This window comes from Mastigoproctus giganteus, chromosome 5 (genome assembly GCF_048544385.1).
Source record: "Mastigoproctus giganteus isolate SK-2022 chromosome 5, ASM4854438v1, whole genome shotgun sequence".
In the NCBI taxonomy this organism is placed as follows: domain Eukaryota; kingdom Metazoa; phylum Arthropoda; class Arachnida; order Uropygi; family Thelyphonidae; genus Mastigoproctus; species Mastigoproctus giganteus.
In genome coordinates this window covers 165,034,969-165,058,953 of record NC_143579.1, presented here as the reverse complement: position 1 = coordinate 165,058,953, position 23,985 = coordinate 165,034,969, and the positions used below count along the sequence as shown (strand labels likewise).

Sequence of the window (23,985 nt, the reverse complement as noted above, 5' to 3'; positions counted from 1 at the left end):
CTTCAATGGCAATGTTAATAGTTTGAATTGTTTCAACTATGTATCCTACTATAGTTACCACAACTTGAGTTGTTTATTTTAAATACTGCTGAATATTGATGAATTGAAATTGATATTGAAAATAACAAATAAATGATACCTTCATCAATGATATTGATGAACGTATATCAGGTTTAATGTCCAAGTTTGCAGATGATACACAGGTTGGTAGGGTTGTTAATGATAGTAAAGACAGTATGATACTCCAACTGGATCTAGATAAGTTGGGCAAATGGGCTGAGAAGTGGCAACTGAAATTTAACATTAACATTGACAAATGCAAAGTACTGCCTATGGATAGCAATAACCCAAGAGAAACGTACCAACTGTGTGGTACTACACTCAGGGAAGTGGAAAGGGAAAAAGTCCTGGGGGTAATTTTGCTGTGAAATATGAAATTCACTGAGCAGTGCAGATGGGCTGCCAGGTCATGGAATCTTGTCAATGATATATAGGAATTTTGCTAGGGACAGGGAGGTGATTATCCCCTTGTATAAGGCAATGGTCAGGCCACACCTTGAGTACTGTATACAGTTCTGGAGGCCTCATTTTAGGAGGGATGTAGAGTTGCTAGAATGCGTACAAATAAGAGCAACAAGATTGGTGAGGGGAACAAAGGGGTACTCTTACCAAGAAAGCTTAAGTTCTGTAAATTGCAGCACCCTGGAGAATAGGCACCTGTGAGGTGATCTGATTGAAGTGATGAAGGCCTTGAATAGGTTGAGTGAGCTGAATGCTGATGGGATTCTTCCTCTTGCTCAGATTAAGAACCTGAGGGGCACAGTTTCAAATTGAGGAAATATAGTTGTAGAATAGATGTGCAGAAATTTGCCTTTAGCCAGTGGTTAATTGATTGTGGAACAGACTTCCATCTTTTGTTGTGGAAGTTGATAGCCTAAATAAATTTAAGGCTGAGTTGGACAGGCATTTGGAATGAATGGGAGGGTTTTTTTTTTTTTTTTTTTCTTTTTCGCTGATGCCGCATAAGCTTGCTTTCTTGCATCATAATGCTCATAAAATAAAACTGATTTTATTAAGCTTAAATTGTATTTTTTTATTTCACATGACGTTATTCACTGATCCACCTTCGGCTCCATGGAGCCAATATCGATTTTTTAAAATTTTTTTTTTTTTTATTTGGGTGTTGCTGTATATAAGTTTTCTTCCTTGCTTCATTTGCCAATACTAATTTCAAGTGATTGTTTGCTTATTATTATTTGCAGCCATATGGTGCAAGGAAGCCTGAGGCTTTTGGAGCACTAGCCAATAACAAAATTTCTGAGTTACTGTGTGTGTGTGTGTGTGTGTGTGTGTGTGTGTGTGTGTGTGTGTGTGTGTGTGTGTGTGTGTAAAATTTCATATTAGGAAGTATAAGAAATAGATAAATACATTTAAAAACATTAATTTTATTTCCATAAAATTATAAATTTTTTTGCAAAATAAATCTCACAGATATTGCATAAAAGCTATATAATATAATTTAATTGTATAAAAGAAATAGTAACATCATTCTGAAATGACTATATTTTTTATTAAATAAAAATATCTATTTCTATAAACTAAAAATGAACATACAAAAAAATAATATAAAAGTAATATGTAGTTTCAGGTAAAATCGAATTTCCTACCTTTTTTTATTGCTAACATCTGAAATGTCTGTCTGCATCAGTTTTATTTTCAATACTAATAATACTTAAATTCAAAATTCTTTCTTGTGCTGAGTCATCAGCATTTCTATTTGATTGTAAATAATTTTTTACGATTTCTTTTTTTTTTTTTTTACCCAATTCCCATGTTAGGCCATGGTACCTTATGAAATGTGACTTAATAGTGCCAACCTAGAAGGTCCATCATTCCGATCTAATGGATGAATCCTCCAGCAGCCAAAGGTTTCTTGCAGTACTTGAATAGATATAATCCTTAGGTCAGATTTAGTGAGATCCACGGTCAATAAGAGGGAGGCCGAGGTCTGGCACCAAGCCCCTTTTATAATTCAGGGTTATTGTGGGAATTATATTAAAGTCCTGAATCAGCTTTTTTAAGCTGATTCAGGATTTATTAGAATCATATCTCCATTTAAGACTGTGAAGTTTCCAACATGTAACTGGTCCAGGGGCCCCTCTGTAGCCAGGTGGGCAGAAGCAGCAGTGTGTAGCACATGCTTCTTGATTAGACCGGGGTTCTAGCTCGTGACCACCAAATATGGAGGATGCAGAAAGGTCAGGGAATGACCACCGCATATCCCCAGATCAATATGGCCCTAGTTGCTAATGCTCCTAAAAACCAAATAACAAACAATAACATAACTGGTCCCAATAATCCGAGCATCAAGTAGATTCCCCCTTCACACATAGGTCAGGTTTCCTCAAACCCTCTTGCATGTTATATCGCAGTTCTACACGAGTGATACATCTCTTTTGACTTAGTTGGTTATTGACAAAGCCACCCACAGCATCATGTCATTTAACTCTAGTGCCATGGGACCTATGGCACTGGAGGGCTAAACGGGATAGAGAATCAATGGCCAATTATTATATCGCCCTTGAGCCGTTCCGGAGAAGGTAGGGAGGGCATTAATACAGGTCCTGATCATGTTAATATAAGTATATCCTGACAGGAGCTGGGTCCTGTCTCCAACCCATTGATGCTGGGAAAGGACTTTTGGTGACTCCTGTAGCCCATGCACATCAAAGGTCCCGTGAAGGAGGAATTGCTATCTCTCTCTCAGCTTATTCTCAAAGTCAATCAATGCCAATTCCCAATCCCCCAGCAGAGATATCTGCATAAAAACACCCTTGGGTAATCTACTCCACTCCTTGACAGCCAATCTGATCTGCAGATCAAGGGCATTAAGCCTTCCAGCAGTTTTTTTTTTTTTTCTAGAACCAAACAATGGAATAACCTAGGTATGAGAAATGTTTTCAAAATAAAACTACCTCTGCTGTGGTTTAAGGGGGCTCTAGTTACCCAATTGCAGATCAAGATTGGCAGCAGCATTAGTCTTCCCTGAAGGAGAGAACTCCACCCCAAGGTAGGTTCACCTATCAACTACTGAAACTGATGGTAGCAAGTCCTCTCCTAGCAAAAAGTTGCCTGACTATACTTTAATCTTTTTATCTTGCCCTGTTGGAACAAGCAAATAGTCCAAGACTTAGACAGAGTAATAAGTAATCCCCGCTTTCTAAGAAAAGAGTTCTTTCTATCCAGAAGACACTGCAAGCCAGTTGAAGTATTGGTTGCCAGAACAAGATCATCAGCAAATGCTAATGCATTAGCATTGGATCTTTTAACAAAAGGTCAGTTACTAAATTAAACAATAATGGAGACAAGGGATCACCTTGTCTGACCTCTCTTGTAGGCTGAGCGCAATAGGATTTTCCAAAGAATCTCATCCTGGTATAAGAAGAGGTATGTAGTAACTTGATATACTCCATAAATGAAACTGGAAAATGATGTAGTGAAGGCTTTCTTAATATCCAGAGTGGCCATATAAAGATGTTTCTTCCTGGAGTGAGTTATCAATACTTGCAAAAGGGAGACATTCTCTGCAGTTCTGACTACTGGAAGAAATGCTTTCTGTCTGGATCAAGAGGAATACATGGAGAAATCCTCTTCACAAGCAACTTATGTAATGTTCTCATGTGAATTGATGATAACAGAAATAGGTCGATAATCTCTGGTGAAGTTGGAGACTTCCTCTTGGGAATAAAAACCACATGAGCGGTATACAAAGACTTAGGCAATCTGTTGGACCATAGTAGAATGTGAAACAAGTCAATAAGAATCTGTATTGGGATGTTCCTCAACATGATCAATGTTACCGTGTCAGGACCTGGTGAAGATGGAATGTCAGAAAAGGAACTCTTAAGCTCAGTAGGAGTAATCTGTTGTACAGATTCCCATTTAAGCTGTCATTAACAGAGTAACCAACTGGTTCCTGTAGACAAGTTGAAGACTCATCAGTGCAGAAGAGAATAAATGATAATAATAATAACTTCCATTTATTAGCTCTTGGTCACGAGTTCTTACAACACATAGAGGCAACAGATACCAACAGGCCAGTGGTTGCAGATTTGTCCAAGAGGCATTCTGGACAAAGTGATGGGCCAGCAAGGCCGTGTCAAGATGTTTACCATCAATACTGTACAGAAATATACTGTATATAATATTGGTGTAAACACACCATAGACAACTCTTTAGCAAAAAATTACGTTAGTTGTTTGAAGGGCAACAATTTTATCTGTATCTCATATTATGCTCTTCATTCACAAGTTTCCATGTATTGTACTACCTCGAATAAGTAATGCTTCACTAAAAGAGAAGACTATTGTTACTTATTCTCAGTGGGCACCACCACCACCACCACCACCACCCAGATGGCACTGTTTCAAGACTTGGCCTTTCATTGGTGGGTAGGCAGATACCCTGGTATTACAGACATGACAATCTAGTTGTGAAGATAATCCCACAATATGAGAGATGTCAGAAGGTGTATGTGATAATATTTAATATGTGATAATTTCACTAAAAGAGAAGACTATTGCCTTCTCTTTTAGTGAAGCATTACTTATTCGAGGTAGTACAATAAGTGGCAACTCGTGAAGGAAGAGCACAATAAGATACAGATAAAATGATGCCCTTCAAACAACTAACATAGTTTTTTTGTTTGAGTTGTGTATGGTGTGCTTACATCAATATTATATAGATTATTATACTCTTAAAGATATCATGCTTGTTGCATTTAATTTTACTTAAATATTATAATATACACCTTCTGGAATCTCTCATATTGTGGGATTATCTTCACAAGTGGATTGTCATATCTGCAATACCAGGGTACCTGCCTACCCACTGATGAAAGGCCAGCTAGCCTTGAAATGGTCATCAGGGGGAGCCTGATATTCAAGGAGTTTCTGAAAATAGGTAATAACAGTCTTCTCTACTGGGGAAGCATTGCCCATTCGAGGAATTTATGAGTTTTTCAGTGGTGTGAGTTGGAGTTACTGTCCTTTTCATTCTTCTACACTGTTTCTTTTCTTCTTCCACTCCTACTATAACTTTCCCTCTACGTTTTTGCTTTTCTAAGTCTAATAGGGACAAGTGGATAGTAGAGTTATTATCCCACACATACACAAACAAGCCTTGAAATGGTGCCTTCTGGATGGTGGTGCCCACTGAGAATAAGTAACAATACTCTTTTAGTGAAGCGTTACTTATTCGAGGTAGTGCAATACATGGAAACTCGTTGTGAAGGAAGAGCACAATATAAGATACAGATAAAATGATGCCCTTCAAACAACTAATGTAGTTTTATGTTTAATAGTTGTCTATGGTGTATTTACACCAATATTATATAGATTATTATACTCTTAAAAATATGATGACTTGTTGCATTTAATTTTACAGAAATATACAAATAATGCTAAGCTTGCCCGGGGATAGTTACTGAAACAGCTATAGGGGCTTACAGTGAAGTATAAATAAACATACATTTAGAATATAATGCATTAGCATTAGTAGTGCCATTTGATGCAAGAAAGCAAGCTTATGCAGCATCAGCCAAAAAAAAAAAAAATAAATAAATAAAAATAAATAAAAAATAACCACTTCCACTTCACCCCTCTGTTCGTTTGAAATACCAGCTGAGCCTTAAACTTATTCAGGCTATCAATCTCCACGACAAGGGATGGAAGTCTGTTCCACCAACCAACCACCCGCTGCCTAAGGCAAATTACCTCACGTCTATCCTACATCTGTCTTTCCTCAATTTGAATTTATGCCCTCTCAGGTGATTATTCTGAGCAAGAGGAAGTATCCCATCAGCATTGAGCATGCTCAAACCATTCAAGGCTTTATACACCTCTATCAGATCACCTCGCTGGTGCCTAGTCTCCAGACACTGTAATTTGCAAAACTTAAGCCTTTCTTCGTAAGAGCACCCCTTTGTTCCATTCACCAATCTTGTTCCCTTCTCTGTACTCGTTCCAGCATCTCTACATCCTTCTTGAAATGAGGCCTCCAGACCTGTATACAGTACTCAAGGTGTGGCCTGACCATTGCCTTATACAATGGAATAACCACCTCCTTATCCCTTCTAGAAAAATTCCTATATATTATCGACAATACACCATGAGCTACTCTTGCAGCCCATCTGCATTGCTCAGAAAACTTCATATCTGCCTGCACAACCATCCCCAGGTCTCTTTCATTCTCTACCACTGTCAGTGTAGTACCACAGAGTTGATACGTTGCGCTGGGGTTGCTGTTTCCCATATGTAGTACTTTACATTTGTCAATGTTAAACTTCATTTGCCACCTCTCAGCCCATCTGCTCAACCTTTCCAGATCCTGTTGCAGCAGCATAGTGTCAGTAGTGCCCTTGACAACCCTGCCAACCTTCGTATCGTCTGCAAACTTGGACATTAAGCTTGATATACCATCATCAATATCATTTATAAATACAGAAAACAATAATGGACCCAATACTGAACCCTGAGGGACTCCACTAATAATATTAGTCCACTATGAGCAGTGTCCATTGATTACCACTCTCTGTCTTCTCCCCCTCAACCACCCCTTTATCCATAGCGGCAAGTTGCCTCCAATGCCACACTGCTCCAATTTGTGCAGCAGTCTTCCATGTGCAACAGTATCAAAAGCCTTTCTAAGATCCAAGTATATAATATCAAAGTTATTCTGTGCTTCTTTAACTGCAGTGCTTCTTTAACCAGTGCCTCCATTAATTTTCCGGGAACAGAAGTTAAACTAACAGGTCTATAATTACTTGTGTCGCTCTTTGATCCTCCTTTGCGAATTGGGTTCACATTTGCACATCTCCAGTCCATGGATACTTCCCCTGAATCAAAGGAAGTTCTCATAATTATGGCTAAGGGTTTGCTTACTTCCTTTGCTGCCTCCTTTAATATAACTGGATAGATCCCATCCACCCCAGGTGCCTTTCTTGTATTTATCTTCAACAATTTCTCCTCCACTTTACTCTCAGTTATTACAAGATTCTCTAGCTTACTGCCAGAGTTGAATACACCTCTGGCATTCCCCTCGCTGAATAACTCCTCATGTGTGAATGTCGATGCAAAATATTCATTTAGTTTGTTAGCTACCTGAGCAGGATAATCAACAGTTGACCCATCGATATCAAGTGGACCAATATGATTCATCCTCTTCCTTCTAGAGTTTACATAAGTAAAGAACTCTTTGCTGTTTTTCTTTGCATCCCTTGCCAAAGATTTCTCGTAATCTGCCTTCACCTGCCTAACCTCCTTTGTAACTTGGTTACAGATCAACTTGTATCTATCATAGGCTTCTGTGTCACGTGTTAATTTGTATGTATCCCATGCATTTTTCTTCTCTGCCATATGTCTCATTAGTTCATCTGACATCCACTTAGGCCTAAATCTTGAATAATATTTCTTAGTTGGTATGTAAAGCCTAGTAGCTTCCAAGATAAGTTCTTTGAATGCTTCCCATTTTGAATTTGCTGTTGGTAACATCATCAGTTGGTCCCACTGTATAGAATTTAAATACTATCTCAGTTCATCGTAGTCGCCTTTACGAAAGCAATAACCCTTCCCTTTACCCCTAATGGTAGTTACCTCTTTGAGTAAATCCCACTTCAGCACACTGTGATCACTGCCACCTAGTGGTTCATTTTCCTGCAGATTCTTAATGCATGAAGAATCACTACTGATAATCAAATCAAGAGTATTACTCCCTCTAGTTGCCTCCCGAACATGCTGATGTAGACAATCATCCAATAAATCCACAAAAGCCTTGCTAGCATGTGAGTGTCAATCCCCCAAATTCCAGTCAGTATCTGGGAAATTAAAATCCCCCATTATAAGACTGTCTGATTTACTGTCCCACTCTATTTCCCTGTACAATTTCTTATTATACTCATCAGAGTCATTAGGCCTATAGCACACTGCTACTCTCAATTTTGATCTCCCAATGCTTATTTCACACCAAACTGACTCAACACTGGTCTGTCCAGCAATGTCGACTGGCTTCACGTCCTTGGATTTTATGTATTTCTTAACTAATAGCATAACCCCTCCTCCCTTCCTATCCTGTCTATCCCTTCTGTAGACATTGTACTCCCCAAAATCCAGTTCTGCGTTCCTTATATCTGTGTGACACCACGTCTCTGAAATCCCCACAATATCTGCCTTTGATGTTTTGAGCAATACCTCAGATTCATCAAATTTATTTACTAAACTCCTAGCATAAACTTCTCCATAGCCAGGTGGGAAGGAGCAGCAGTGCGTAGCACGCGCTTCTTGATTAGACCGGGGTTCGAGCCCGTCACCACCAGATACGGAGGTCAAGGAATGACCACCGCATATTCTGGGAGCAATATGGCCTTAGTTGCTAATGCTCCTAAAAACCAAATAACAACAACAACATGCACCTGTTCTTTTTCTTAGCCCTAACACAACTCATGTGTTTACTTGTACCCCAATGATTCCCAGCAGTCTCTGAAATATCCTGCATCTTATTTTCCAGGCTGCGGCTCATTCAAATTGAAGCAGTGCAAGAATCACTTTCACCTCTGCCAGTGGCTACTGTTAATCTATTAGTCTTTGTATCCCCCCCCCAATCTAGCAGTTTTCCGACCCACCTAACACTGCCTCGATAGCATCAGCAGTAATAGAAGACAAAAGAAGACATGTAATAGAAGACAAAAGTTATTGATACATGTAGTAAAATTATGTGCATACAACCATCCAAAATAGAGAGAGTTTGCTGATTTCACTCCTCTGCAATCTGGCTGCTTGTCATATAGTATTTGGATTGCACACCTCTTATAAGTCTTCAAATATAAATTCTGGACCTTAGCAAAATGGATTTCCGCTTCTGTTGCCTGCTGAGATGTTGGTTAGATCCTTGAACTTACCAGATTGTTAGATGGTGATATCAGAACACAAGAACAGTTATGATATACTTGTCAAATTCCACGAAGTTGGGTCTTCCATCGAGCACTTCAGTGAGGAAATCCTTCGAAGTACAATGGTGATATATTGGCTCTAGCAGTTGAGACAGAGACAGGATCATCTGATCATACAGGGCCTCTTTCACAGGTGCAATGTTACTGCTCTCCCAGACCTCCTCTTTTTGAATGAAAGGCACAAGTGGACAAGGTTCTGGAGAAGAACTAAGATAAAGCCCAGAAGACAGAGGAGAAGATGTTATAACAGTCAGTGGCAAGTACTGCTGGGACAGATGTTGCAGAAGTACCACTTACCATTTCTCCTTGAAAGGTGCTGCACAATAGCCAAATAGGAAGACATCTTTCTCCATCCTTTGATCACTGCATTAGACTGGTGTGGAAAGTGGACATGCAGAAGCCGGTTGATATTCTCGTCGCAGAGGTCTCTGAGTTTCACCTCAGTATGAGCCAAGAGGAGCACCTCTCCCTCAGACCTTCGGGCGTGGGATCTTATAGTATCGATCTTTGTGTTTCCTTCGATGGGATGAGCCCTACGGAAGTAGACTCCCAGTTCAGTTTTGGTAGAAAAGGTTCTGGCACAAACAGAACATCTCAAAGTAGCAGGATCCATTGAAGCTGGTGGATTATCAGCCCTAGCAGAGGACGGCATAGTAGGCTACAATAGTATCAAATCACAGACAACTGGAGGCTGCCAGACTTTCATCCCTAGATTTGATAGAATGATTGCCGTGGGAGCCCCAATGGGAGAAAACAGTGTGCAATAAGTTAATAATTATTAACTTGCGTTAACATTTCTATTACAGTATTATCTATATGATTATATCAGAATTTTGCATTGATTTACTTAAAGCATTAATTTTTGTTGAAATATTATACCAAATTACTATGGAATATATAATCTTGTATGATTTTATTTTTAGTAATAAAGACATAATCATAGTTAAATTCAAAATCATAACTAAATTTCTTGTATCATTATCTTCAGATGTATCATTAACAGAATATATAATGTGTCATAAATTACATCCAAATTTGATGCTATAAAAGTATTGATGCTCTAAAAGTATCTCGATACTTTTATAGCATCAATCCTACTTTCCCATCTTGTATTAGAGAGCAAGTTTACAATCAATGTTGGGAATTCTTTCTTTAAAATTTTCCAATGGTATGTTGATGTTAAAAAGAAAACTATATATTTCTTGAACAATGCTGAAAAAGTCTGCAATTTCTAGAGTCACTTTTGCGACATAATTCCCAACAAAATTTAAGTTAAGAGCAGCACAGGGTATGTAAAATGCTCTAGGGCAGTGATCAGTAGTCTTATGACCTGTGGGTCAGTAGGTGACCCACCAGCATTCCTCGGTTGATCTGTGGCTGAACATTTTAATTCATTTAAAAAAAATTAAAAATCTGTAACACAATTTCAATTTGAGCACTTTGCAAGCACGGTTGTAGTATGCAGCAGGGTGTCGCATTCCTGATCATTGATATGTGTAACACTCGAAATTTCAGTTGTTATTCTATCTGCATTTGCTTCTTTGCTATATGTACTAACAAATGTTTTCTAAAATGAAATTTCTGTTAAAGCCATTACGAAGCAGGCTAACAAGAGATAATTCAGAATTATGTGTACAGTTAAAAGTAACAACATTTCAACCAGATTTAGGAAACTTTCTAAAGAAATTCAGCATCAAGGAAGCCATTAAAAATTCTTACACTATTAAAAATTCATTACTAAAAATTATATTTAAAAATATATCATTAAATATTACTACGTGTATATAAATAAAAAAAGATTTGTGAATAATTTTTTATTTATTAATTACATTCTACATAATCTATAATACATAGTTTTCATTACCGATTGACTGTTATGATCCATCAGAAAAATTCAAAAAGCAAGATGACCTGCCATAGAAAAAATTCTAGGGTTCAAATTCAAAATTTTTTTTTTGAAGGCCATTGTTTCCCCTTCATATTGGTCCAATTATCATAGCCCTGTCCGTGCATGTCATGAATGCTGATATTTTAACGATTTAAAAAATTTATCAAAAAACATTGTTAATCCTTCTCAGTTGCATCCAAAATTGAAAAAACCCTTAAAAATGTTCTCCAATTTCAATTTTTTTTTCGTATTGCTATTTAAATGGACAAATTGTATCTATAATTACTTGTTCTTCATGACTTAAATTGAGAGTACAGTCTAATATAATTTTCTAATATTTGCTTGATTTTAATATGCTAATTTTAATGGCTGATACTAAATAATGCCTCTACTAATGCTAATAGGGTTGAATTTGAAAGTGTCTGCAATTCTGCCCAGACACGATAGGAGGGAGTATATGATGAGAGCCCTGTTGATCAGTTCGGCCCTGGAAAGATTGTGCAAGGCTCAAGGGGTAGAATTTTTTTCAGCCTGGTCTGTACTTGTTAACAGGAGAAACTGCTTCTACAGGGATGGGATACACTTAAATAGAAAGGGTGCAAGAATGTTTGCTGATGCTATCGAGGCAGTGTTAGGTGGGTCGGAAAACTGCTAGACTGGGGGGGGGATACAAGGACTAATAGATTAACAGTAGCCACTGGCAGAGGTGAAAGTGATTCTTGCACTGCTTCTATTGAAATGAGCCGCAGCCTGGAAAATAAGATGCAGGATATTTCAGAGACTGCTGGGAATCATTGGGGTACAAATAAACACATACGTTGTGTTAGGGTAGCTAAGAAAAAGAACAGGTGCATGTAAACTTGCGTGTATACCAATGCTAGGAGTTTAGTAAATTAATTTTATGAATTTGAGGTATTGCTCAAAACATCAAAGGCAGATATTGTGGGGATTTCAGAGACGTGGTGTCACACAGATATAAGGAATGCAGAACTGGAATTTGGGGAGTACAATGTCTACAGAAAGGATAGACAGGATAGGAAGGGAGGAGGGGTTATGCTATTAGTTAAGAAATACATAAAATCCAAGGAAGTGAAGCCAGTCGAATATTGCTGGACAGTGCAGTGTCGAGTCAGTTTGGTGTGATATAAGCACTGGGAGATCGAAATTGAGAGTAGGAGTGTGCTATAGGCCTAATGACTCTGATGAGTATAATAAGAAACTGTACAGGGAAATAGAGTGGGCCAGTAAATCAGAGAGTCTTATAATGGGATATTTTAATTTCCCAGATATTGACTGGAATTTGTGGGCTGGTCACTCACACTCTAGCAAACTTTTGTGGATTTATTGGATGATTGTTTTCTACATCAGCATGTTCGGGAGGCAACTAGAGGGAGTAATACCCTTGATTTGATTATCAGTAGTGATTCTTCATGCATTAAGAATCTGCAGGTAAATGAACCACTAGGTGGCAGTGATCACAGTGTGCTGAAGTGGAATTTACTCAAACAGGTAATTACTATTAGGGGTAAAGGGAAGGGTTATTGCTTTCGTAAAGGCGACTACAATGGACTGAGACAGTATTTAAATTCTATACAGTGGGACCAACTGATGATGCTACCAACAGCAAATTCAAAATGGGAAGCATTCAAAGAACTTATCTTGGAAGCTACTAGGCTTTACATACCAACTAAGATATATTGTTCAAGGTTTAGGCCTAAGTGGATGTCAGATGAACTAATGAGACATATGGCAGAGAAGAAAAATGCATGGGATACATACAAATTAACACATGACACAGAAGCCTATGATAGATACAAGTTGATCTGTAACCAAGTTACAAAGGAGGTTAGGCAGGCGAAGGCAGATTACGAGAAATCTTTGGCAAGGGATGGAAAGAAAAACAGCAAAGAGTTCTTTACTTATGTAAACTCTAGAAGGAAGCGGATGAATCAGATTGGTCCATTTGATATTGATGGGTCAACTGTTGATGATCCTGCTCAGGTAGCTAACAAAGTAAATGAATATTTTGCATCGACATTCACACATGAGGAGTTATTCAGTGAGGGGAATGCCAGAGGTGTATTCAACTCTGGCAGTAAGCTAGAGAATCTTGTAATAACTGAGAGTAAAGTGGAGGAGAAATTGTTGAAGATAAATACAAGAAAGGCACCTGGGGTGGATGGGATTTATCCAGTTATATTAAAGGAGGCAGCAAAGGAAGTAAGCAAACCCTTAGCCATAATTATGAGAGCTTCCTTGGACTCAGGGGAAGTATCCATGGACTGGAGATGTGCAGATGTGACCCCAATTCGCAAAGGAGGATCAAAGAGCGACACAAGTAATTATAGACCTGTTAGTTTAACTTCTGTTCGTGGAAAATTAATGGAGGCACTGGTTAAAGAAGCACTGCAGGATCATCTAGACAAGACTTCAGTTATAGCTAAGACAGCATGGTTGTTAAGGGGAAGCCTTGCCTGACCAATTGGATTGGATACTATGATGCAGTCACAAAAGAACTGTATGCGGGGAATAACTTTGATATTATATACTTGGATCTTAGAAAGGCTTTTGATACTGTTGCACATGGAAGACTGCTGCACAAATTGGAGCAGTGTGACATTGGAGGCAAATTTCTGCTGTGGATAAATGGGTCGTTGAGGGGGAGAAGACAGAGTGGTAATCAATGGACACTGCTCATCGTGGACTAATGTTATTAGTGGAGTCCCTCAGGGTTCAGTATTGGGTCTATAATTGTTTTCTGTATTTATAAATGATATTGATGATGGTATATCAAGCTTAATGTCCAAGTTTGCAGATGATACGAAGGTTGGCAGGGTTGTCAAGGACACTACTGACACTATGCTACTGCAACAGGATCTGGAAAGGTTGAGCAGATGGGTTGAGAGGTGGCAAATGAAGTTTAACATTGACAAATGTAAAGTACTACATATGGGAAACAGCAACCCCAGAGCAACATATCAACTCTGTGGTACTACACTGACAGTGGTAGAGAATGAAAGAGACCTGGGGGTGGTTGTGCAGGCAGATATGAAGTTTGCTGAGCAGTGCAGACGGGTTGCAAGAGTAGCTCATGGTGTATTGTCAATGATATATAGGAATTTTTCTAGCAGGGATAAGGAGGTGATTATTTCATTGTATAAGGCAATGGTCAGACCACACCTAGAGTACTGTATACAGGTCTGGAGGCCTCATTTCAAGAAGGATGTAGAGCTGCTGGAACAAGTACAGAGAAGGGCAACAAGATTAGTGAATGGAACAAAGGGATGCTCTTACGAAGAAAGGCTTAAGTTTTGCAAATTACAGTGTCTGGGGACTAGGCACCAGCGAGGTGAACTGATAGAGGTGTATAAAGCCTGGAATGGTTTGAGCATGCTCAATGCTGATGGGATTTTTCCTCTTGCTCAGAATAATCACCTGAGAGGGCATAAATTCAAATTGAGAAAAGACATGTAGGATAGACATGAGGAAATTTGCCTTTAGCCAGCGGGTGGTTGGTTGGTTGGTGGAATAGACTTCCATCCCTTGTCGCGGAAGTTGATAGCCCAAATAAGTTTAAGGCTCAGTTGGACAGGTATTTCGAAAGAACAGAGGGGTGAAGTGGAAGTGGTTATTTATTTTTATTTATTTATTTATTTTTTTTTTTTGGCTGATGCTGCATAAGCTTGCTTTCTTGCATCAAATGCCTCTACTAATGCTAATGTTAATGCGTCTGTAATCGTATACTTTATTTTTTTCACCAATTACAGAAATAACTTTATTCTGTATTTTATCACCTAAATAATGTTGCATATTATTATCGTTATTCTGAATTCAGTCAGGACGGCGCCTCCGTAGCCAGGTGGGAAGGAGCAGCAGTGCGTAGCACATGCTTCTTGATCAGACCGGGGTTCGAGCCCGTCACCACCAAATACGGAGGATGCGGAAAGGTCAGGGAATGACCACCGCATATTCCTGGAGCAATATGGCCTTAGTTGCTAATGCTCCTAAAAACCAAATAACAAATAACAAACATCTGAATTCAGTTTATATGTTCAATCCTGATATGATGAAACTGAGCAATTGTTTCAATCAATTTTATAAAATTTCTAGTACCAGGTATGATTTGCACCTCTTTTTTTCTAATTTTATCAAATTTTCATTGAGCACATCAACTGTTTTATCATTTTTTATGGATTTATTTAGATCAATCCATGATTTAAAACTTTTAAAATGTATCTGCTTTTTTTGCATTCTTCTAATATCTTTAATAAATGTTTCCAGTCTTTGTAACCATTGTCATTGTTAAAAGTGTTAATATTATTATTAAAAGTTTTGCAACAAAAACAATATACAAAATTTTTTGCTTTTGAATATACTAACCAACTCCTATGAATTTTGTCTCTGTTACTTAATGTTTTGTGGATATATGCTGTAGAAAATGAGCTGTTATTATCACCCAAAGTAAAATTAAAATTTTCAGTTTGATTTGGCCCTGTTTCAACTAAATACATTCTAATTTTATCTGTTAATATTTTAGGCCAAAAACTTAGATCATGTAAATTGTTTTATGATATTCGCTATCTGAAGTATTTTCACTTTCACTTATATTAAGAGTATGTTCTGTATCTCTGGCTGCAGGTGAATTACATTATATGATCGTTTCCATAGAAACATATTTTTAAGATACAAAACATTGACTGACATTATCTGTTTTTTTTTTTTTTTTCATCCCCAATATTTGATAGTTTTGACCATATTTCTGTAGATCCTGTTGTGTTACATGTACCTGTTGAAGGGAGCTGGCTTAAGTTGCATCTGAGCTAGTTTTTTTTTTAATGTTTTCGTCTTTTTCGATATGCATTCCTCGATAATCATTTTCTTCCATCAGACATCTAATAAGGTGACAAAAATTAAATTCATTAAACCCTGATATGTTTTCTCTTAAATTTTGCTTTAAAAGACTATTATAAATTAATTAATTGGCCAAAAAAGTTTTTTCTTTACTTGCTTTAAAATGCTTAAAAAAAAAAGAAAAAAAAAAAGTATAATGGTGCATGCTTTAGTTCTTACAATATGAAATTATCACTCAACAAAATAACAAACTTATATTTATTTATTAATGCCAGTTGTATGGATTCATCTGCTTTATATACAAATTTTTAAGCTTACAGGAACCAGTTATTCGTTTTTAAATGAAAAATATATGAACAAATGATAAATTTTGGAAGGGATGAAAATTATGATTTGCTGAAGTTCCGAATACTGATTGATTGTTTAATTTAATGGAAATTTGTGTTCTATTATTTAGTATTAGTAATGGCCATATGGTTCAAGGAAGCCTAAGGCTTATGTTGTACTAGCCAAACAAAAAAAAAGAAAAAGAAAGATAAAAAGAGTAAAATAATAATAATAAAAAAATTAAATAAAATAAATAATTAATAAATAATAAAAGAAAAAAAAATCAACAACCTATATATTTTCCTGCTCCCGTAGCTGATAGGTAATTATCCCGCTGACCTTTGAATTTCCCAAACTATCAGCCTCTACCACCCATGTCGATAACTCATTCTATTAATTTATAACTTGCTGTCTAAAATAAAACTTCCTGCAATTCGGTCTAAACTTCTCTCCCTGTAACCTGAATATGGTCCCTAGTTCTAGAATCATTTATAACCATGAGAAGAACTTTTCATTCATTTTACTTTTGCCTCTCAGAGCCTTAAACACTTCAATCACGTTTCCAAGCTCAGCAACCCATACATTCGAAGTCTTTCTTGATGTGGAAGCCTTTTGCCAATCTCACCAGGCAAATTACCCACCTTATATAATGGGATTATGACGACCTTGTATCTACTAGCAGATGTTCGATAAATCATTCGATAGGACACCATGGACTTTCCTTGCAACCTGTCTACAATGCTCGGAGAAATTCATGTCTGACTGTATTGTAACACCCAAGTCCCTTTCCACCACTACTGGCTTTAATTCAACTCCACCAAGTGTATAAGTTATTTTGGGTTTACTGTTCCCTAGGTGTAAGACCTTGCACTTTGTTGGTTTAAAGTAAAGCTGGCACTTTTCTGACCATCCCTGAAGTCTATCTTGGTTCACTAGAATTATCTCTGCTTGGTGGCGATCATTAACTATGCTACCATTCTTTACATCATCATCAAAATTTTAATAATGGTCCAATGCTCCTATTTTGTGACACCCATCTTTTCCTTTGAGCTGGTTCTGTAAAGCACTCTATTGAGCTGGACCTGTGGAAATAAAAAGATACAGATATTTATGAGCATATATTGAAATTACACTTATTGAAATTAAAATTAAGAAACAAATAAACCATTAAATAGTTACAGCAAATTAATGCTGTTAATTGGGGTATTGATAAGGCAACATCAAATACGGAGGATGCGGAAAGGTCAGGGAATGACCACCGCATATCCCTGGAGCAATATGGCCTTAGTTACTAATGCTCCTAAAAACCAAATAACAAACATAAGGCAACATGTTATTCTATACCTACTTGAAAACAAAACAAAAGTAAAATTATAACAACATAAAATAATAGAATGGAAAGGCTAAAGCAACACCCACCTTTGGAGGAGTGATTGCAAGCAGCTATGTTTTTTGAAATAAGGGAGATTAGGTGTATAGGAGCAGAATAGAATCTTTACTTATCCATAACCTTATTAGCAGCGTTAATTTGTTGTAACTATTTCATGGTTTAAATGTGTCTTAGTTTCAGTTTTGGTATTAAATGCTAAATGAAACTACAGTTTCTGAAACATATTTATAGTTGAGGCAGTTAATTTATTTTATTTATTTCATTGTTTTCATAAAAACATACGGTATTAGAACTTATAGTGCTTAGTATAGGGTTGAAGGATGAGAAGACAGAAAATACTTGTTGACTTTAGACTTGAAATTGTGCATATTGTAATTTTCAGGAAATATATGTAAAGGAATGTTGTTCCAGAGAACAGAAGTAGCAGGAATAAATGAGGAAGAAGAAAAGCTAAATTAGTCATCATCTAGTGAATGGATGATAACTGATAGAGGCACATGTTCAGACTGGTTTGGAAGATAGAGAGAGAGTAGGAGAATTACAGGTGCCAATTCAGAAGAACAGTGCTCATGGAATTATACAAAGTAAAGGCATCCAGCAGGAAATGAACATCTGTGAGACAAAGTGGAGAGACTTTGTAATATTGGTCATTAATTGACCCATCTATTACAGTGACTACCCAGTTTTGAATGGCATCAAGCAGCTCAAGAAAGGCTTTGGGGGTAATTATCCTATATGTGGGTGTAGTATTACATGGTAAAGAGCATTTGAGGTTTGTACAGAATGGGTAGTTGTTTAGAGTATTGTTTACTCAAAGAGAAAATAAGAAATTCCAGTGTTTCTATTATCAACTAGTGTGTGTGTGTGTGTGTGTGTGTGTGTGTGTGTGTGTGTGTGTGTGTGTGTGTGTGTGTGTGTGTAGTCAATGAGCAACTGGGTATCCAGTAACTGCTTCAATTTCTGTTGAATTTTGTCCAAAGATGAGTAAAATCAGCCATTGTATTGCCCTTGAGTCAACACTGATGGGATCCATACCGTTGGTCAATAATGAGATGGGAGGTTTTAAGTTGGTTTGATTTGGCGATTGATGAATTTCTCCATTACTTTGGGAAGAGTACAGGTAAGTGCAGTTGGATGATATTGGAAGGGAGGGATTTGTCACCCTTCATAGAAACTGGCTGGATATGAGCAAATTTCCATGCAGAAGGAAAATACACTAATGGAATAATAAAAAAAAAGCATAAAAAAAGTTACACAGAAGAGGAGCAAGCTCAAGGTTTGGTGAACAATTGGAGATATGCCATTAGGTAGTACCTGCAAGTTTCTTGGCATCAAGATTGTTGAGAATTCTTTTAACATCCTTCTGTCAATAGGCCCTGGGAGACATTGAGTGGAGTGTATTGGTTATGGTAGGAGGTGATTTACCAAGAATTAGATGAAAAGTAGGATAACTTACAACTTGTGCAAGATGACATATTATTATTATTATTAGCCATATGGTGCAAGGAAGCCAAAGGCTTATGCTGCACCAGCCAAAAAAAAAAAAAAAAAAATGTGAGTGAGAGAGAGAGAGAGAGAGAGAGAGAGAGAGAGAGAGAGAGAGAGAGAGAGACAAAAGGAAATCACCAAGAAAGAGAAGAATGATGATATCCAGCTCAGGACCCTGGGTGTGCCAGATGTGACCCCCTGGGGTTAAATTTGATAACACAAGTGCTAATACAGATATTACTTGAGCATTTTTACCACTTCCAAGAGAATATTTGTTTCTTTTGTTGGCTTATTGTTGCTTTACTTTTACCTTTTCTCTTTTAGAAGGTAAACTTTTAGAACTTTTTTTTTTTATTAAAGACTATTGTTTATCAATTGCAAATTAATTGCAGTTTTTTTAAGGCCTTTTTTGAGAAGGCTAAAAATATTATTGTTGTCTTTTGCTGAAATTAAATAGGCATTTGGCTAGTGATATTGCAAGGTTTAGTGAAACCTTGCAATATCACTATTGCTTTTGTTCAGTTTGCAATATTTGTTGTTCACTGCCCTCCCATTTCAGAAGTGTAAAATATTTCATCTCAAAACAGAATTTCTAAACTGCTGTAGCAAGAGTTAGCACTTACTAAATTTACAGTGAATATGTTTACCCATTGCAAAGATGTCTTACTACAGCACTAACGTGAACACTTACTTTATATTGGGTCATTGTTCCAAAACATTAGTGGCCTATTTGTTTAATGCCATTTTCATTATTTTTACATAGCTAAGAAATAATTTTTTATTTATTGATCTCTTAGTATGTATGTATGTAAGATTACAGTTCACATGTAATTGAGTGATGGCAATGATCTGCTTCGCAGTACTTATTCTTATTGCCATTATGAAAATTATTTTAAGAATACACTTCATATATATCCATTTTCCATGCTGAGTTCAATTTTGACTTCTCTAGTAGATGACTGTCAGTACTTCTATAAATTGAAATGCATATTTTCTACCATTATATTAATTATTCATAAAGACTTATTTTTACTTGAGTAACATAGCTTTTGCATTTATTTCAGACATACATAGGTCCTGTGCTAGTATCTGTAAATCCTTATAGGAATCTTGGCATTTACAGCAAGCAGTATATACAGCAGTATCAGAATGTAAACTTTTATGAGCTTCCTCCACATATGTAAGCATGCATTCATGAACTGTAAAACTATAAGTTTCGTTGAATATACGAATTTATGTGTAAAATTGAGGACTTGATACTAATAGAAAACAAATAATGAGCATTGGCAACACATAAAAACTTGGTTTTCAGCAACAAACTAATTAGGAACACTTAGTTGCTAAAAACAAAAATTATATTTATTTACTCTATTGTAGCATTATTGTTCTATTATTGCATAACAGTTATAACTTGTGATTGATTGATTGCTCAGGCTTGTGAAGGCGTGATGATACTCAAGGTGTCTCTCTCTCTCTCTCTCTCTCTCTCTCTCTCTCTCTCTCTCTCTCTCTCTCTCTCTCTCAGAGTTGGTATATGAACTGTTTTGGAAGAGTGTAGTTTGGAAATATTCTGCTTTTTTGGACTTTGAGGAAAAATAGTTGAAATAAACAATGAATAGAAAAACATTAAACATATCCTGAAACTGTGCACTGTTTAATTTGAAGATTATTTTTTGATTATATACTTGTGTTATTAAAATGTTTAGCATTTTGAAATGATTTTTAACAACTTTTTTAAATAGCATATGTCATAAATAACAGTGTTATAAAAAATAAGGTTTCCATTAATAGATAATTTTATTAGCTGTTATAATTAAGTTATAACTTTAAACGCTCAACAATAATACATATAATGTAAATTATGTGTATTTTAGTGCAATTGCATAATTTATACACAGCTAAATATAGATTAGCAAATTTGCAATAGCGGCATCGTTTAAGTTACATCTCATATTGTGAATACCTTCACGGCGAGTTGTCATGACGAGTTGCACTAAAATACACATAGTCTAATCTCTTTTGCAGCTTGAGGCTTTAAGTCCTAATGCATTAGAGTCTTAACTTATATCATACACCATCAGGCATCTCTCATATTGTGAAGATTTACTTCACAGCTGTTTTGCCATCATTACATCACTCGGGTACCTACCCACCCACCGAAGAAGGGTCAAATAGCACTGAAATGGTGCCGTCTGGGTGGTTGTGGTGGTAACCACTGAGAATAAGTAACAAAAGTCTTTTCCTTCGAGTGAAGCGTTACTTATTCGAAGTAGTGTAATGTCATGGCAACTCGTTGTGAAGGCATTCACAATATGAGATGTAACTTAAACGATGCCGCTATTGCAGATTTGCTAATCTATATTTAGCTGTGTATATATGATGCAATTGCACTAAAATACACATAGTCTAATCTCTTTTGCAGCTTGAGGCTTTAAGCCCTAATGCATTAGAGATATAATGTAAACTCGATAAAGTAATTCATATAATGTAAACTCGATACAGTAATTCATGTAATGTAAACTTGATAGCGTAATATAGGTGATTGCCGCATAACTAGTGCATGGTGTTATTAATGCATTTAAGTATATTACTTTAGTGTAGTATTCTCAATTAAATTTAATTTGAGTGGAAATATGCCCCAGACGAGAGCACCAAAGCAAAGGATTACAGGCAGTAGGAGTGCTGTTGCTCCGAGAAAAAGTGGAGTGGGCGGTTGGCCTCTGAACCATGGCCTCACAAAATGTACTGCTTGTTTGATGTTTGTGTGTCTAGAATGGGAAATGATGTAGCCAAGGGGGATCTCTCTCTCTCTCTCTCTCTCTCTCTCTCTCTCTCTCTCTCTCTCTCTCTCTCTCTCTCTCTCTCTGTGTGTGTGTGTGTGTGTGTGTGTGTGTGTGTGTGTGTGTGTGTGTGTGTGTGTGTGTGTGTGTGTGTGTGTGTGTGTGTGTGTGTGTGTGTGTGTGTAAGCTTACACTTGCATATCAGCGAACACAGTGGCAACCTCAATGGCAGAATGCACTGGTCCCACAGGAGGTAGCTATTGTTGGTAACTCTGTTCTCAGGGAAATGGGAACTATATTAATGTAAAAAGGATAGGTGGAATAAGACAAGAGTATGTCTGCCAGCAGCAAAAGTTGATGACATTATAGAGCAGATATCATTCTTTAAGGGCACAAAAGATGATATTGTTGCACATATTGGCACTAATGACATTAAGAGCAGGAGATCTTCTGCTGACTTGCTTAACGAGTACAGAGTAATGTTGGACAGACAACTTGTGTAATCGAGTCTCGCTAATTTTCGTAAGTTGGACAAATGCTAACTTTTCTTGATTTTCTCTTGTAGAAGATCTGTGTTCTCGTTTTGAATTTAAAATCAATGGTGTGAATTTAAACCAAATAAGATAGTTTAGGTTAGTGGTTCCCAAACTGTGTGCCGCACGATATTTTAAATTTTCAAGGGAAGCACAGGGATACTTGACATCTGTCGGACACTGCGAGAACTCCTAGCTCAAGGTAGTTCACAGTTTTAACGTTATCACAGTTTCAACATTGGAAACATTTATTATTTTGCTAAGATATTAGCATAATAAACCCCTGGTGTAGGTTATTAAGAAGTATTCTGGAATATTAAATTTGAGAAATTTTATATTTTAAGTCAGAAATTCTTATACCTGAGATTTAAAGAGGGCGCTGACTCTCTTTAAACATTACAGCTGTCAGTTGCAGGCTCCGAAAAAAATGATAAGTGTTTGCCTTTTTATTTACATAATTGTTATTTTATATTGTACTTAATACGTAGTCTTATTCTTATAGTTATAGTTATGCTGGTTATTTTTATTTCAAATTTGAATTCCCTATAGTGGTAGGGAATTCAAATTTTTTTATTGAGGTAGTTAGGTAGCTCTAACGTATAATTTATAGAGTATTACGCTTCACTGTTTCTATTAGATAGCGTAGTATTGACATTTAATTAATTTAATTTATTGATTTTATTAATTTAAAGTATCAAGCCCCAAACTAGAGCAGCAAAGCAACGGGCTCAAAGTGGCAGGAGTGCTGTGACTCGGGGGAGAACTGAGGGGGGGCCGATTCTCCAACACATCACAGAAAAAATGTGCAACTTGTGAAATGTTTGCCGAACTCTCTGGAACAGAACATGACATTGCCATGGGGGATGTCTTTGTGTGTGCGCAATGTAAGGAGTGTAAGGAAATCAGGCCGACAACTCAGCGTTGTTATGGGCCTATATGAGAGTTTGAAGGACAGGGTGGATGCCCTCGAAAGATCTAAATTGAGGGGCCCATCAGGCTCTCAGCTGCCCACATCAACGCCAGAGCTTGCACTTGGTCATCGCACAACACAGTGGCAACCCCCAAGGCAGAATGCGCTGGTCCCTCAGGAACTAGTAGTTGTTGGAGACTATTGTCAGGGAAACGGGAAACATGCTTTGTAAAAAGGATAGGTGGAAAAGGACCAGGGTATGTCTGCCAGGGGCAAAGGTTGATGACGTTGTAGAGCGGATATCATCTTTTAAGGGCACAAAAGGTGATATAGTTGTACACGTTGGCACTAATGATATTAGGAGTAGGAGACCGGCAGAATTACTTAACAAGTACAGGTCACTGTTGAACAAAAGCCGAGAATTAGGGTTGAATTTGAAAGTGTCTGATTCGAATGAGTACAATGAACAATTGTACAGAGAAATAGAGTGGGCAAGTAAATCGGAATGTCTTATAATGGGGGATTTTAACTTCCCAGATATTGACTGGAACTTGTGGGTTGGTCACTCACACACTAGTCAGACTTTTGTGGATTTATTGGATAATTGTTTTCTGCAGCAGCATGTTCGAGAGGCAACCAGAGAAAGTAATACTCTTGATCTGGTTATCAGCAGTGATCATTCGTGTATTAAGAATTTGCAGATAAAGGAACCACTAGGTGGCAGTGATCACAGTGTACTGATGTGGGATTTACTTAAAGATTTAATTACCATCAGGGGTAAAGGAAAGGGTTTTTGCTTCCGTAAAGGTGAGTA

The 23,985-nt window shown here is 37.1% G+C and overlaps 1 protein-coding gene across 4 annotated transcripts in view; it reads left to right on the top strand.

Moving 5' to 3' along the window:
* The window catches only part of Myo61F (unconventional myosin 61F), a 748,935-nt gene that overhangs the window by 113,758 nt on the left and 611,192 nt on the right, over window positions 1–23,985 (top strand). For all 4 annotated transcript variants that reach the window (XR_016546978.1, XM_090374260.1, XM_090374259.1 and 1 more), the window contains exon 3: window positions 20,013–20,128. Coding sequence is in view for 3 of the 4 variants with exons in the window: in XM_090374260.1 (XP_090230386.1) it covers window positions 20,013–20,128 (116 nt within the window). In the remaining variant the exon portion in view is untranslated. The remainder of the gene's footprint in view (window positions 1–20,012; window positions 20,129–23,985) is intronic.